General features: G+C 32.1%; 1 protein-coding gene across 1 annotated transcript; it reads right to left on the bottom strand.

Moving 5' to 3' along the window:
* Window positions 1–10486: 10486 nt before the first annotated feature.
* Window positions 10487–15480, bottom strand: LOC148622694 (uncharacterized). The gene is made up of 3 exons (XM_088574054.1): window positions 15070–15480; window positions 11625–11760; window positions 10487–11484 (listed from the first exon to the last, which is right to left on the bottom strand). Exons 1-3 carry the CDS (start codon window positions 15404–15406, stop codon window positions 11253–11255), a joined length of 705 nt encoding a protein of 234 aa, XP_088430180.1. The 5' UTR covers window positions 15407–15480; the 3' UTR covers window positions 10487–11252.
* Window positions 15481–18154: the final 2674 nt, after the last annotated feature.

Genomic DNA, 18154 nt, shown 5'->3' with positions numbered 1-18154 from the left:
TGCAAATTTGCGATGCAAATTTGGTCGCTCCCTCAGCGGGATTCGAACCCCTTTCTCTTTTTTTTTTGACATCTGTGGCAACACTGCCTGCATTAAGTCTAACGCTCTAGACCACTCGGCCAACTAGGCTATATAAATCAAAGTACTGAAGTACTGAGTCAATGAAGCCTTCATAGTTTTCTCTGTTTCTCACTGCACAATCACATTTCTAATAATAAAAAAGGATTGTAATATTTTGAACTAGGGAAAGTAATATTTTCACCATACTTTCTCTTAGAAGAATTTTTTTTCAAAGACTGTTTACTAGCTGAGCAGCATGGCCTCTTGAGTTGATTTGACGGTACACATTTAAAAATATACATGTTAATTTACTCTTCCATGTTTTGTTTTTTTTTTTTTTGTTTTTTGTTTTGCTTTTTTAAATCACTTCACAACATAGCTTTTGCTTTTACTTATCACAGAATTGAAGCAAATATTTATACAGCTCCAAGTTCTCCCTTAGTCATACATGGACAAAGACTCTCTAGTTAAGCCACTGTTGAATCCTGTGTTCCTGTGTAAAAGCATGTAAATTTGCCGTTTTTGCTGTCTAATTACCTTCAAAATGAATTATGACCATACAATCAGACCAAAGCCTCAACATAGTAGTTGACCCAAAACCAAGGTTCTTTCACCTTTACACTAACAAGTACTAACAAAATCTATCCACTCTAATAAATATAAATGAATTCTCTTATTATACTAATTTAAACGGGGCCGGGATAAGGTACCGGTATTCTATGTTTTCCGGTAACAAATGTACAGATTGAAATAAAATATCAAAAATTTAAAAAAAAATAATAATAAAAAAAAAGTTCTTTCACCTCTACTAAATAGAGTTACTAACAGTCATAAAATGGAGCAGTCCTGAGAGACGCAAAAAGGGTATTCAAGACTGCAAATAGAAACAATTCAAACAACTTGTATCTTTCAGTACTAATGGACCCCATATATTTGTTTAATGGCTAAATCAGATAACTAGCAAGTCCCATCCCTATTAAATGCAATGCTGTCAAAATATTCTGAATAAACAGAAACTGAAAACTTTTGGTAAATAACAATTTTACTATCCATTCTAAACTTAGACAAAAACAAGTACGTTACAGTTTTCAACATGTGTTGTTAATTGTAAATATGTGTATATGTATTAGGATGACAAACAATAAAATAAATACATCAATTGAAACTAGGTTTTTGTACTGTTTACAAGTAACACATTGTAAACAAGTCTTATCTTTCAATAAAAGATAGCTAACGCAGTAAAATTTGTTATTTTTACTTATAATTTTCTACATTTCATTCTAGAAATGACTGCATCGGAAAAAGAATACATGTTACAAGTATCTGTTGGTACATACAATGTATATATAGCATGCAATACCTATACTTTCTCTGTTGTTGCGTAATTACAAACGGATTCAAAAAGTTGAAACCCTCTAAAGTTTGTAGCATGAATATAATCATACATTACACAGCAAAAAAAGGTAAATTATCAGGACTATGAGCTCACGATAGATTCACACCTTTTTATCATAAACTAACAGAGTACAAAGAACATTTTACAAATATTGTACATCAATGATAAAAAAAATTAAACAGGATTAATATAGAAGATTGGACAAGATGTTCGCCTGTTGAAATGCGTGCAGGGTGACGCGAAAGAACTGTACTAACGGGTTGACTGGCAGAAGAAAAGGATTCATTTTCCCTTCCCTTCAATATTAAAATATATAAAACTTTGTCTCTCAAATACTATTTTCAGCTATTTTAAATCTACATCTAAAAATTGTCAGGCAAATTAAAGAATATATTTAGATTTGTCATGATGCTCAACTGGAGAAATCCAAGATGGCGGGATGACGCGAGGGTACTAGCGGGGGGTATAGATACAGAAAAAATATCCATTCTTTCCCTCAAGATAAACTTGTTCGCAAATAGTATCTGTAATGAAAGAATTGTGTCTACATTAGGGAGTGCTTTCGTGCTGTAACCCACCTTATTTAATCAAACTATTTCCCGTTTGGCGTCACCTTCAGCTTAGAAACTTTTCTTCTAAGGTCACGTGAGATATTCAAACGCATGAGATGGCCGGTGACTGTAACAATTTTTGTCAAGGAAGGCTATTTATAGCCTGAACTTGACTTAGAGATCGTCGGCCAGTGGGATTCAACCGGAAGTGGATATTGCCACATGGAACTGCTTAAATACTCCGCGGTCTGTTCTCTTTACCCTCCCCCTTTTCCACCTTGAAAATTTACGTTAGTATATCTCTCCGCCGCCGATCAATATGTGATGCTTTAGTTTTCGAAAAAGATGGAAGTATTATGACATCAAAGCTTTTGTAATATTTGTTGAATTGCAATATTTCTATGATTATGTGCTTATCTTAAACTATTTAAATTTTGTCTTAGCGAGCAGGACTATTTTCTCTAATTGACCTGACGCAGGTCAAACATGGTACCTGCAATAACCGAAAACAATATTGCGTCGAAAGGACAAGTCACTGATTTCAAAGTACTGACGCCATATTGATTATTATAGACTTTCGTTAGGTATCTAGAAAGTGCTGGAATACTAATAACAAAACTTATTTGCAAGTGTGTTTAAATAACACAGTGAGCAATTATACCACCCAAAAACGTATTTTATTGAGGTTTTCGGATTTTCAATCTGGTTTTCGGTTAACACCTAGGTTTTTGGTTATTCGAGCAACCCGGTCAAACATTCACAAGATGTCGGAAGTTTTTAATGACGTATCTTTTTACCTGCAATGTACACTCTTTGAGTTGTTAGTATATTGTTAATGTCTACCATTACAAGATGGGTCCTGTAGGTTTGAAAGTGTTATTTGTTTGTCAATTTTACCAAGGAGTTAAATATAGACTGCTATCATGATTGTAAAAGGCTATTGCGAATGTCAGGAGCTTCTAATAACGGATTTTTGGAGCTGCATTGTACGTTTTTTGTGATGTACAAAAAAACGTACATGTAAGAATAGTTATAATGTCTATGATTAGAGTGAGGGTGCGTGGGGGGGGGCTGAGTTGGCATCCCTCCTTTTATGGGAAAATTATAATTTTCATGTGTAAAATTGACAAAATGGCAAATAAAGTCCTAGCACCCCTTTTTCTGAGGAACCCAAGCTGCCACTCTCATTTTCAAAGTGTGTGGATCCGCCTCTGCAATATGGGTCCTGAAGGTTTGAGAAAGTGCTCTAGTGTTTGTAAATTACAGGTATTTTTTAGAACAATTTTGATAAAAAATATTTTTACATATGCTACCAGTTTTCAAGTTGTTCTATACTTTATACAAATTGTACTGTTAAATACACGTGTGTTGGATTTGATCCCAGGAATTTAAAATGCAAGCAATGTGTACATGTACATGAATAAACATACAAATGTACATGTAGCAAACAATATGAATTATTTATACTAGAAAATAAACATTTGAATCATGGAATTGTTAGCAGAAACATAAACAATGCCTGTAACAGTGTTTCAAAGGTAAGAATGAAAGGCAATGTAATTAAAATTAGATCTTAATTGCTCCCTTTTTTTCTATGTCACATGAAGTCATCCGACAAAGGTAAAGGGGGGAGCATTTAAAATCTAATCTGAATTAGAATGGGATGAAATGTAGCCATGTGGCATATTTATCACATTCAGTATAGTTGATCTTGATATATCAAAAAGAGGGATATCTAGTAAAAGTTAGGTATTTATACGTAACCAAACAAACTTTTAGAGCATAGAGAATCCCCGCTTATGACATTGCTGCTGAAAATTTTCCTAAATACGTTAAAACAATTTAATTACATTTTTATTGTATTAGAAATTGCCCCATTCTCAAATTTTCAATCATTATCATTGTGGCTGACCTGTGATTTAAATACCCTATATCACACCCCTAGACTTATATTGCATACCCTAAATCACAGGCCTAGACCTATTTCGCGTACCCCTAGACCTATTTGCATACTGTACAAATGTATATCACGCCTCTAGACCTATATGGCATACTGTATATCACACCCTTAGACCTACATGTATATCGCATATCCTATATCACACCGCTGGCCTATATCACAACCATACATAATATGCATATCATATACTGCATATCACTCTCCTAGACCTACATATATATGGCATACCTTATATCACACCCTCAGACCTATATGACATACCATATATCACACCCTTAGACCTATATGGCATACCATATCACACCCTCAGACCTATATGACATACCATATATCACACCCTTAGACCTATATGGCATACCATATCACACCCCTAGACCTATATGGCATACCCTATATTACACCCGTAGACCTATATTGCATACCCTATATCACATCTCTAGACCTACATTGCATACCCTATATCACACCCCTAGACCAATATTGCATACCTTATATCACACCCTATACAGAACACACTTGAAGTATAATTAAAATATATGTTTTGATGAACATGACATGCCAAAATCTGTATCTGATGGGGTATAAATTCTCGACCTATATCACCCCGCGACCAATAGCCCTAAGTGGGTTGACACAGGAGTCTTGTGTTGATACCGCATGTGATGCAGATTTTGGCATGTAATATTCAGTATGGAATGTACACAGTGTCCTAGCTATGGCAAAATAGAGGGACGCCGCGCCCCGCCCCGCCCCTATCACGCCCCTCTGCCCCTATTAAGTACCCCCTTTCGTGCCCATTTACAATTACCTGAATTGCCCTTTAAGATTTTCACTCTTGTTAACAAATTACCCCAAGCCAATTAAGAAGTGTCACCTTCATTAACTACATCCTGTCGTAATTAACCCACAGGTAAGCCTCAGGTAATTATCGGTGACCAATCAGCTGACTAGGGTTATCCGATAATGATTGACAAGTAGAAAATGAATCCCGATTGGATCTTCAACAATTTTATGGACAGCCAATTATTGGTTAATAATTAATTTCAACTGCACTACTAATTTTACAAATATGTTCAAGATGACAGGTCTAAATTTTGTAGAACTACCAGTGCAAACAATTGCATGTTGCACATGTTAGTTTATTCAAGATGTCAGTTACCTCCCTTATAATTTCAATATTTTCTATATCTTCAACAGTAAAGGACATTTTTCATAAGTTGTAATTGCAATAGTTAAAGGAAATTATTATTTCTTTTACTTACTTATAATTTTGATATTTAATTGAAACAGTATTGAATATTTGTAACATTTCATACAACATTTCACCTTATAATATGTCATAAATGTAAGGAATCACTTGCCCTTGTCACCTCTATCATTTGACTTGCTGCCTCACTGCAGGAACACAACAATAGAAGAATTCAAAACTGATTTTCTAACTTTTTCATAGGGGATCTGTAGGCTACAGTAATACGATAACAGCGTAATCACCTCTACATACACGTGTCAAAGTTCTAAAAGCACTTGGTCATCTTGAGAAAGGTCTTTCAATACAATAAGGGTGTCATACATATATTAATCATGCAGTCAAATTTACTCAGTTTGCAAATTATGATGCGACCTTCATTTTCAACAGTTGGCAGGTAAGCAATAAGAATACAAATTACTGACTTAACACAAACATACAAAATCAATGTCCCTTTTTTTGTTGAAAAAAAACATGCTACACGTTAAAGTGCCCTCTTCCCTGCGCCCCTCTACTTTAAAATCCTAGCTAGAACACTAGTACATGTGTATTATATCCATATACATGTAAGTCATAATTGATTATCAATATGGTTCTTTTTTAGTGCATTGTCAAGATATACATTGAGAATGCAGATCTTCAAGATAGATACAGGATTTTCATGACACATGAAGGACACAGTCAATTAGGTTAGAAATTCTATGTCCATGAAAGTGGATTGAAAATATGATGGATATCAAGGCACTCAAAAGTAGACCTTTCCTAAGAGCTGATTTTCAGGGACATTCATGTATTAGGTAAATGAAGTTATACATATGTTTGTTCATATACTTCCAATGTACACAATGATTTAAAATTTTCAGAACTGGTGATAGGTCTAATGTAAACATTGCTAGTGTAGAACAGTTGTCAAATGTCTTAGCAAAATTTGCAGTTTACATTTGTATGTCTGTGAACAGGAACTTTATACTGAAAACTTCAAAAATACATGTGCATGTACTCTAACTATGCAGTACAGTATCAATTAAAGATTTCATACATGAAATTATGATATTTGTAATATAGTAATACATGTATCAAATTTGTTATTTACTTTACAGTGTGACATTTATTGCTCATAAATATATCAACATACAGGGATGGATCGCGATATTTTGAAATGGGGGGTCCAGACATCATTATCAATCATCAGGTAACTAGAAACCATACATGGGAGAAATCCTAAAGCAATATCATTAGTAAACTTTCCATTTCTGTATTTAGAAGTTTTGTCTAGTACAAGAAATGGCTTTAATTTATTGTTTTAAACTCCCCACTTCAAACCACTTTAATGATCTTCCTGGTTATGAGGGGGTGTTGTTTTAACAATGACCACCTGTCAGTCAGGTGAAAAGTAACCTATTCTACTCTTACTTATGTTACCTGTTATTTACAGTTATTGAAACAAATATGTGCTCATGAAGTACACTGTACTACATTTTTGTAAAGTTTGTTATATTTTATTTAAGATAAAATTGAATTATTTTAGAGAAAAAAGTGTTTATTTTTTCTTAATTAAGACAGGTTAATTAAGAGATAGAGATATTTTAAGAATAACATTTCAGAATGCTTAAATATAATATATAGTTATTGTATTAACTTTTTATAATGTAGGACAGAAATTATAATGCTACAGAAATACTGTTTGCAAAATTTCAATCAACCAGTACTGACTAGGTGGTTTAAAAACCAGTAAAAACCTGGGACAGTGATAACCACCAACCTCTATTTTTGCCTGACTTTGCACACAATTATATGTACATGTAAGAATATTTCTCATCAGGAGGAGGTTTCTGTATTTCCATATGATGTGGCTAAAATACATGTATATTTTCATGCATTTACATATTGTAACATTTTGCAAAGGCACTGTTATCATCTTTTCCTTGATTTCTTTTCAGTGGTAATCCCATTTAAAGTTTCACTAGATGTAGTGAGAAGAAAGCAAAAGCAAAATGAACTATTTCTGTGCTGGGACACTATTTAGGCATGAAACAAAGTTCATGATTCTCAAATGCTGGTACATGTCAACATCTCTTAATTAAAACCGCAAATATGAAGTCTGATTTCGTAGCACTTATTTGTTGGCAAAACACGAGTTCCTTGTATTTTAATGTAATACATATCAGTGAAACAATCATGCAGAAAAAAAAATGGAAGAAATGCACATACATTATTGAAGGTAGACAGGTATAAAACAATCTGCTTAAGCGCAATAATGATTCATCATAAAAAGTGGTACTCATGGGGTATGGGTTCACTAGTAACCTTTTTGTTTTTGAAAGTAGAAAAGATGGAGTTATATTCAAAGTGCATTTGTTATAAAGAAAGACAAAATATTTCCTGTATTCACTACATCCTTGACTTTCCATCTTGATTGGAATCTTACATTGCTAAAATATATAAGGTACAACCAAAGTTTTTTTAGTTTAAAGATTTTTAAACTGCATAGTAGTTTTGATAACAAGAGTTTGTATCCTTGTTTGAATTGAAAAATTCCTAGAGAAAGGTAATTATTTATTGTAAAAAAGTGTATAGTATTGACATTTTCAACTCGGGGCCTAATCTAGACAACAATGACAAGGACAAGCTTTAGTAAATTCTGTTTGAAAACTAACAATATTGACAGATTTGTTCATTTAATCTATTACGAAGCACTGTCAAAGAGAGCACAAACAAGAAGAATTTTTTTTGCTCATTTCTCCCTTTAGATAAAGTCCTTGGTCAACCTAGCTCCCCTAGTCCACAGAATTCATTTCTACTTCATGCATCTCCAACCCGAAATTTCAAAGTGTGGATTTTTTCTTACTTTGAAAATCAATATAATAGTGTTAGTCAGTGATTCACAGTCGAGATAATATTTTTGAAGAAATGCTGGTTTAGGTGTAAAGTGTCAAGAAATTTGAGGACATAAATGTACACAGCCAGAAATACCAAAAACAATAAAAGAAAAGAAGATCCATAAATGCATTAATAAACAAGCAGTATTGATATGCATTGCATTAAAACAGATGGTTCTCTTTAAAAGTGACTAAGGTTTTTATCGTTTTATTTAGCTTGCAATTTGGTTACATGAATATTTATGAGGTCTTCCTTGACTCAGTGCCTCAGCACTTTGATTCACCACGTGATCAACAGTCCGAAGAGACAAGTCATTAAATAATGCGTAAATATTACATGGATTCCTATAAATAAAATGGGAGATGCAAAATTTCCCTTGGATGCTGTTTGATTAAGTATCAATAGATCGTGAAGATTGTGCTAACTTTGGAGTAGTTGATGAGCATGCGTAGAGCATGCTCAATATACACTTCCGCGAGGAAAATTCTTTTGTTCTACCCAAGCCCTACCTCGCGGAAGTGTATATTGAGCATGCTCACCAGCTTACCACAAAAGGGTCTATTTCATGGTTATTTTTACTCCTTTCCATTTCACGTTTCACTCTTTTCCATTCACAATGGTATTGATCGCGGATGCTTGTGAGTGCTACCGCAAATTATGATATTTAGCAAGATTTTCATGTGATGCCTAAGTCAATTTCAGCCGCTGTCGTGGCTTGCATTGACAAAAATATAGCTTTCGTTGACCGAGTGATACTTCCTCGTAAGTAAATCTAGAGCGCGAACATTAGCACATAATGTAACTGAATAGGACAACCTCTGATGGTATCGAGCAAGACAATAGAGGATCTGTAACAGTATACAAATACAGCCACACCAAGTATGTAATGCATGTACATATAAGAAGTCTAATGGGCTGAGGTAAGTCTACCATCTTACTTGATAGTACATTAATATGTAGATGCATAGCATGCACGGCGAGGATCAACATAGTATGTTAATACAAGGATGCATACATACATAGATAATCAAGTCTAAACTACATCCAAACTCTAGAATCGAGGTTGCAAATTTGCGATGCAATTATATATATATATATATATATATATATATATATATATATATATATATATATATATATATATATTTATATATATATATATATATATATATAAACGTCTCAGAATGTGACGACAGTATTCGGCAGTCACATACTGCTCCATCGGATCAAATTGATACATGGTCGCTGTTACTTAAAATAGAATATAGCTTATGGGTATCAAGCCAGGTGAGCTATTCTGGCTCTTTAGAGCCTCTGGTATTATTTTTTAGTGTGATTTTGAAGACTTGTCATCGTTCGGCTACCGTGGAGTTTATTACTTTCGTTGTCAGGCCTTTCAGAGCTTTCTTTTCCCATTGTGTTCGATAAGCTGTATCGAAAATTAAAATCGCGTCTCGTTTGTTATTTTTTATCATGAAGTGTACAAAATTGTGTAAAAAGAACACAATTTTGCTGTGACAGCTACCGTTTCTAAAAGATATTACATGTTCATGATGATTAAAAAAAGAAACCATGTTTACAAAACGGGGTGTAAAATAATTGCAATCAATGGTTAAAAAAATCAATTATCAAATTTTGAAAGACAAACTTTAAAATTTGGGTAACTATTAACAAATAATAAATAGAAGAAAACATACAAAACTCTGACCATTTATCTTGAATTTCTTTTAAAGCGTATTTTAAAGTCTAAACCTTTTTGGATTTTTTTTTTATTGAACTGGTCAACAGTAATTAATCTTAAAAATATATATCTTGTTTTCACCGATTTGATCCAAATAAGAACCTCCTAATACCACAAGTATTCTAACACAACCAACCTAAACGACTCAGTGGAGCTTATTGGGAAGACACAATGAACGCAGCGCTTTAGAGTCAATGTTAGACCGCAGGCAAACTCCACTTAATTCATTACCATAGTTATGAATTTTGTCATGTTGTACTCGGTACTATTCGGCCGGTTTCAGAACATTAATATAATAAGATTGGTAATTTTTTGTTTATCAAATGTTAATTAGAAACTTTTTTTTAATAATTTTGCACTTCTTTTGCCTGGTATTGGAGTTATTTTTTTAAATGTTTTATTCTTTGTATCTTATAAGTTTCAAGTATGAAACTTATTGCTACGGTTGCAACATACATAAACTGAATATACGTTTAACTTCTGTATTGCTTTCAAGACTTTCTCGGAATCAAATTCATTTAAAAAATATGTTCTCAGTATTGCCAATACTGACTGTATCCGTTCCAATGACGTCCATCAGATTTTCGAATAATGTAAAGTTAAGTCGTCTGCCATGTAAATGAATGAACAGAAGCGTGTCGTTTCATCACCATTTATTCTCTTTATTAAAAACATCAACTCAAATTGTTGACACGGCGGCCATATTTAACACGGGAAATTAGCTGATTCGTCATTTGCCCTGATCATTAGTCCCGTTTTATTGACTGATGTTTTAATTATGTCCCTAGAAGCAGACACTTCATTTTCATTATTCGTCATTGAATTAAGACATTATTGTTTTTCTGTTGTCGTGGTACCACAATTAGAAATAAACCTTTGTATGCAAACATTCAATAAACCTAAATGTTTGTTTCTATGGGTGTCAATTATCTTTTGAAATGTTTATTAAACAAGTAAGGAGAAGAGAACCCTTGTGACTTGCACAAAAAGTGTGGCGGAAATATACAAAGTGACTTTATCAGAGAAATCTTGAGTATGATAAACTAAGAGCGAGTGTTGACTAACACTTTTAGCAGTCCCTTTACAATACTAGGTTTATTCATCAAGTTATATTTTCTTGTTATCTAACAAAATGAATATTGTTCTTCAAGTGTTTATAACTGAAGTAAAATAAAGTATTAACACAATAAAAAAGATTATTCACAATACTTGTCACTTGTTAACAACATAATTAGTACTTAGCACTATATACAACGTGTCTTGTAATATCACAATGTTTAACAACCAATCAGTACCATTCAGTTCCAATTATTAATATCCAAAACTAATGGTTAAATCAGTTCGCCATCGTTATTCACGTTTGTCATGAGCACATTTTGCAAAGGTAAATCTAAGCATTACTTTTTTTTGATGAGTAATCAAAATGGCTCTGATGACCTTTGCGTGACGTCAGAGTTCAAATCCGAGTACGATTGTCCGTCGTCACTGTGACCATCGTTTGACTCTACATCATCGTCTTTATACATTGTTAGTTGAGCCAGTTTGGCTTGTTGTTGTTCATAGTTTTGTTTCCTCCATTTAATTCGTCGGTTCTGAAACCAAACTTTGACTTGTGCTTCTGTCAAGTTTAATGAACATGCAAGGTAATACCTGAAATGACATGAAATATATAAAACATTGAAGAAAATGAAATTTGGCTTCTGCCAAAATAAATAGTACACAAGAGTATATGTGTGTAATACTATTATACTATTTTATTCCACTTTTCATAGATTTCATATACTAGTTACCTTTCTGTTCCGACCATGTACTGTTGCTTCTCGAATTCCGCCTCTAACTTTTCTAACTGTTCCGGTGTGAATATTGTTCTTATACGTTTTCCCTTCCCCTGTTTCCAATCGCTTTTCAGTTCTTTATCAGAATGGTCTGAAAATACAAGACATTGTTATTTAGATGTGATGCGAGTACTCCACAATTATTTAATTGAAATAAAATCAAACAAAATGTAAGTTGGGAATGGATTTATCTTAAAAATTTGCTGGAAAAATAGCCAATATTTTTTTAATTTTAAGAACGATTGCATTCATATCATTCAGCTCGTGATAAAACATGGTTTTCATGACAAATTTGTTGCATCACATTCAAAAAGGCTTATTCATTGAAACATTGATTTCAAATGACAATATTACATATTTAGAATGAACATCTGCAAAACTTTTTCTCAGATATTGAAATAATTTAGCTTAATCTAGTAATTAAAGCAATATTTAATTTTAATAATCATCTATGTTGTGTAAGAGGTATATTTAAATGCTAAATAATTTATTTCATTGATATTGTGAGCTGACAGAAAGGGGTAAGCATTGTTACCAAGTACGGGGTGTGGTCCGTGTAATTATAGTCCATCACCTGCAACCTTATTGGTAAATAGTGGGCAATATTTGATCATCTCAAATACCTAATAACTGGGCACAATTTACTCTTAATAAATATAAAGATGAAAAAAATATATTGATAAAATATCTAAGGTCAAATACACTTTGTTAAATTTCCTAAAATGGGAAAATAATCAATTGTAAGTGAAAGAAGGAACAAGACTCGATGTTTGGACTGGAGATGGAAGGTATTATTAACCTATAAAATGGGCTAATGTCTTTTTAAAGGCTTGCAAAAGGTGCAATATTTCAAAACACCTGATATTTATTCATAACCGAGGAAACCCTTTTAAATGATGTTTGCAAACCTTTTAAAAGACTTTCAAAATTAATTGTGATAAAAAAATTTACAAAGAAAGGGGAAGTAACTGGAAAATAAGTGACAAACTTAAATAACTATAGGACGTTGAAGTATTCAGATTTCTGTATAAAACTCTATCATTATCTCAGTTATATTAAAAATCATTTATTTACTAGTCAGACTGAATTAAATGGAGGTTGCTGATCTTTTTGAATTTTATAAAGTCCGCTTATGCATCATTAAAATCGAATTCCCACGTGAAAGTTACGCAATACTGAATGTACCTATTGTGAAATTAAATTCTGAAAGTAATATTGTGACGGGGACTTTTAGTGTTGATGTTTGAGCTGTATAAAATTCTTGTAAAGAATTTTCATGTCTTTGATGTTGCAAATCAATGTGTTTAAAAAATCATGGGGTTGGATACATTTCACTCCAAACATGGCCCGACGCATAAGAAGAAGGTTCGGCAATAAAAATGAAGAAAACGGTAACTTTTTTGGGTTCCCCTATATTAACCGTGATCAAAACTGAAGTACCGGTTAAAAAAGCCGATATAATATATGTACAAGTACATCTTTTCTAGCTGCATTGGGTGAAGCAGGACATTATAGGGTGAAGGTCACCACATTCATGTCTCCTGAATTCCTCTGAGTTTTACGAAGAAGTATTTCACTCTTGTTCAATTTCCAATATTTTTTCATATTTGGTAAGTAGCTTTAACACAAATTAAGTCGATAAGAATTTGCAAATAACGATTTTGTAATGACCTGAAGGGAAACTGATCATTGAATTTTTATATTTTATGTATTTTTTGTCCAGATAATATCAATATTTTTGTGTTATAGTTATGTGCGAACAGTTCGAACTGAGGACAGCCCGTGTTCAAAAAATCTTATATTGATAGAAGTTTCAATATGCTATTTTGTTCAAAGCAGTTCGATTTCTTGTGTTATTTTGAGGACTTCAATGACCAAACCTGTTAAATGACCAGTGCCAGGTCGCATACAAATTTGCTTGGATTAAATTCCTCAACTCAAATTTCGACCAATCAGGTCACTTGAAATTAAAGATTTGAGGAAAAACTCAGGATTTGAGGTTAATCTCAACCTTTTTTTTTATTTATTTTAATGAACCGAAGGCCTGATATCAATTGTTTAACCTGGAAGAGATAATAACTTCGGTATAATTGATATTCGGGCTATATATGTGGAAATTACCATTAGTATGATATCTTTCCATTTTTCCATATGCATGATAATGATCTTTAACTTTAGCTTGTTATAAAATCTTCTTTAGTTTTATTTCATTCAAAAACTACTAAAGGTAATATAACTTACATATATTCTGTTGTTATAAATGTTATTTTGAGAGGTCTCAGACTTCAATAGATTGGTTATAACTTAATTTATTCCAAGATTCGTACGTTTGATGTTAACATTTAAGAATAAATCACCACCGACAACCACATTTCTACAAATACCCGAAGAAACTATGTCGTTTCTACAATTGTATATAAAAACATACAGTAAACTTCCAATTACTTTTCACAGTTTCACACTTTTTCTCATCAATTTCTGGAGAACAAATATCAATACATTGTACTTTTACAAAGCATAAAATTAAGTATAGAAAACGTTACACCAATCTTCATAGATATTTACTTTCGGTCGTCTTTTTCTTTTGTAATTCTTATATAATCTATTCATTTAAATGAAGCAGTCATCTTGGATGAAACACAATCATTTAAGAATTTTTAAGTATCTACGTGTAATCCTATTTTGTACACAACTTGTTATGATAAATATAAATCACATAGTAAAGAGCAAGAAAAATCAAGGGAACTAAGATTCGAGCAGAAATCAAACGGTTTCATGAAGATATACATCAAACTTTCCATGATATTTCAGTGTTTCGGTTTTTGTTCTTTAATCGATGATTGATTCTGGCTCGCGATGCATTAAGTTTTCAACTATTAATGTATGCCACGCAGAACATTTTTTGGTATGTTTTTGTATTATTTATTTCGTTTGTTTGTATTTTTGGTTTTGGTTAATATGTAAACTACTGTTCTGAAGATATTAAGGGGTTTTCTCATATATTTATGTATTTAGGATTACGGTATAAACCACGAAGCTACAACATATACAATGTAACCATATTTCATTAAGGCCTCCAATTTACCGTTTTTTACAGAAAAGGTGCTTTAGAAATGCTTGCAAAAATCACACTGGTTTCTATAAAGATAGTGCACATTTCATTACACTTGTAATTTATGCAAACAATTAGGGCTAGATATTCATATAAAGAATAAAATTAATATTTCAATTGTAGCCTCATTCGTTTAGTTAAAAAATATATTCATAAAAATAGCAGAGCTATCGAATTATTAGTAAGTTATAAACTGTCCACGTACATATGGTATTCTTCTAATTTACTTATTTTATATTTTTGCTTATTTATTAAAAAAACAATTAAAAGAAAAAAAATGTTACTTACCGAAGAATTCTGTAACTTTCTTCATCGGTGTCGTTTTGTCTTTTGTTGAGAGGTAAGGGTGAGAGGCCTCAAACAGCCTCTGGTGTCTCTGTGATGATGTGTCCGTCTCTTTTCTAGGACTAGATGGAAACATGGATGATTTCTTATTGTGTAACTCGTCCACATGATCACGATTCAATATAGCGTCTATTGTGAAAGCATTTGATTTGTTACTATAATTCACCGGATGAGAGTTCTGATAATTCTGATATTGCGTGTGTAGAAATGCTGGATGCACAGAAGGAAATGGCCAGAATCCTTGATGAAAGGCCAACGGATGGTGAGCTCCGATGTTCATGTTGCCTTAGTCCAGAAATTTTCTTCAACGTTTTTGAAATTGACGTAAATGGTAAAGTAATGTTTCAAGAACCACAATTTTTAAGTTTACTGTGTTACAATAGACTATTAAAGGAGGTTATTTCAATTATAATTTCTGAATTATAAGGAAGTTCGTTCATTGGACAATTTAACGCTAACTCCGCCTATTAAATCAATAATAAATCCTGGAAGGCATTTTCCGGTGAATAACAGTACCATTTGAGTAATGACTGTAAGTGGTTTCCTTTTTTAGTTTATTATATTGGTCGATGCCTGGCTTGTAAGAAAAAAATCAAACCTAGGGAAAAAATATACTAATATGTGTATACTATTAACTGATTGAAAGGAGGAAAAAGACAAAACAAAAGAATGTAAGCAAGAATCAAGGCATACATTAATGTGTAATTTAGTAAAAATAAAATTTACCAGAAAAAATGAAATTATACTTAGGAAAATGCTCTTGTTATTCTTGTAATATTCTTAAGTATATTTATTTAATGGTCCCTGGTTTATGTTTTGCGGAAGAAATAAAAATACATCAAATTAATTTGAAAAAGAATATGGAACTGAAGTTTCACCACAAAAATCTAAATATTTGCGTTTTCACTATAGACCATTTTTCTCACTGTTTTTAAGCTTTAAAATGCTCCATATCATTGTTTTGTTGCTTATACCCGAATACTGGTTCTGATTTAGCATTGTAAAGAATCTACACTAACGTTACTCCATTGTAGTTTATAGAGCAAAAATTGAGCACAGCCTTTAGCATGAACTCACATGAGCAGACCGTTGACACTTTTACTGCCGTAATTATCAAAATGAAATTAAATAACTCAGTAGTATATACGATCACATGTATTGCACAAGAATTTGATTTAATTGAATAAGTATTATCTACATCACGGGTCTCATTTATTCTTAATTTTGACAAGTAAATAAAGTTGAGCGGATCAAATTATATCGCCCCTCATTTTAAAGTTCCTAATCCCCGACAATAGGAACCAAAAGATTCAATATTTACCTAACTAAATCTGTTAATATTGTTGTTTTTCTTGTTACGTTTATTTTCTTTAAATTTGAAATAACCACTTCAGATGGTCGTTAAATGATTAAACACTGTAGGAAGTAAAAATCATTATGAAAAAGGCAAATACTCAATAAATTTGACAGAATGATTTTAATTTAATTCACATAAAAATACCCATAGTGTGAAAATTACGATATTGAATCGACTTCGAAATGTTGAAATAAAAAAAAATCAGATTAATTTAATTGATAAACGAAAGCCTTCATTATCTCATGGGCATCTCTTCACTTTTTGTATCATTATATACTGACTTGAAGAAAGTTATCGTGTATTTGTAAGTTATATCATTGAAAATGTTATTTTATATTCTGAAAAAAAGGGAAAATATGTAACTGAGTACCCTCTCATTTGTATTAACATGTCTTACACTTCAAGTGTTGTTTTTTTTTTCGGTAGATAGTTTCGTTCAGTTCACGAATTTACACTGTACTGAAAATCGTAAATCTTTTTTTTTTCACTGTCGACAGTCATTCATTTTACATTTAGCAGATGATTCCCTTTTGACAAGTATTTCAATAAAAACCAAAGTATTCAATATCTTTTTCTGAAGTTTTTTTTCAGAATAACACATTGTTATGCAAAGTCACGAATCTATTTTTTCTCCTGTCGTAAGGTGTCGAAATAATTGATTTACTGTGCTCTCCATGTTGACCATCTTTCTACTGTTACTATTTTACAATTTATTACTTGAAAATGTTATATTTTGTTTAGTATTTAGTTATACATGAATATTTCATTATTAAGATTTTCCATGAAATGACTTTCATACCTATCGCATTTACTGAATTTATCAAAATGCATCGTGTACGCAAACTCTTTTAAGTATCATGGGGAAACTGTCGACAGTAGAAATGAACTTTACGCACAACTCTAATAGTGACAGTGATTAGAGATGCTAAAATGTTCCTCTATGCTTCACAAATTACCAACGACATCGGTATAGCATTGAATTTTGTAATGAAAATATGACTATTACCTACACTAGAGCTCGCCGTAAGCAGGTGCCCAACAATTTCTTCATTATAACTTAATACTAATCCTAAAATTCATTAAATCTGGCGTATAATTACTTATTTTAGACCTAGGCTATTATTGACGTAAATAAATGATATTTACTTTGAAAACACTTAGCTGTAGATGAAAGGATATAAATTGGAATGATTGTGTATAATATTTAAATGATTGTCCACTTGAGGCAGGTGAAGTCCAATCTAACTTAATCATTTATTTTTAATTCATTAAAACAGTTTTGAATAACAACTTTTGTTGTATACATTCTTTCTTCAATGATAGATGGTTAGCTAAAGAAAATAATTCCTTTCCCACACTTATACCTATATGCCGACAGAGTGCCACGCATAATATATTCATTTAAACATTTGCTGTCGGTAACATCCATTAACCGTGCATACATTCAAAATGAAGTTAGTAGAAAAAAAATAAACTGCGACCAAATAACCGAATTTATTAATGAAACACACTATCTAGTTTTTACAGTAACTTAATTACACTAATGACCAACGTTAGGTTTGTATATTTCCATTTTGTATTGTAACTGTACGTACTGTTGTAATGACTAGAGTGAGACAGTACTGGGTAGTTTATGATGTGATATTTAACAATTAGAACAATAACTGATTA

Source organism: Perna viridis, chromosome 3, assembly GCF_037379345.1.
Source record: "Perna viridis isolate PV_CMFRI_1.1 ecotype Kerala chromosome 3, ASM3737934v1, whole genome shotgun sequence".
Taxonomy (NCBI): Eukaryota; Metazoa; Mollusca; class Bivalvia; order Mytilida; family Mytilidae; genus Perna; species Perna viridis.
The sequence above is the reverse complement of the archived record's forward strand: the minus strand, read 5'-3'. Positions and strand labels throughout refer to the sequence as shown.

Bases quoted from the DNA above. Each gene is read 5' to 3' on its own strand.
- LOC148622694 (XM_088574054.1), bottom strand. From the start codon at position 15,406: ATGAACATCGGAGCTCACCATCCGTTGGCCTTTCATCAAGGATTCTGG. The intron at 11,761-15,069 runs GTAAGTAACATT...TTGTATTTTCAG, and splicing joins GAAAGTTACAGAATTCTTCG to ACCATTCTGATAAAGAACTG. The intron at 11,485-11,624 runs GTAACTAGTATA...ATGTCATTTCAG, and splicing joins TACATGGTCGGAACAGAAAG to GTATTACCTTGCATGTTCAT.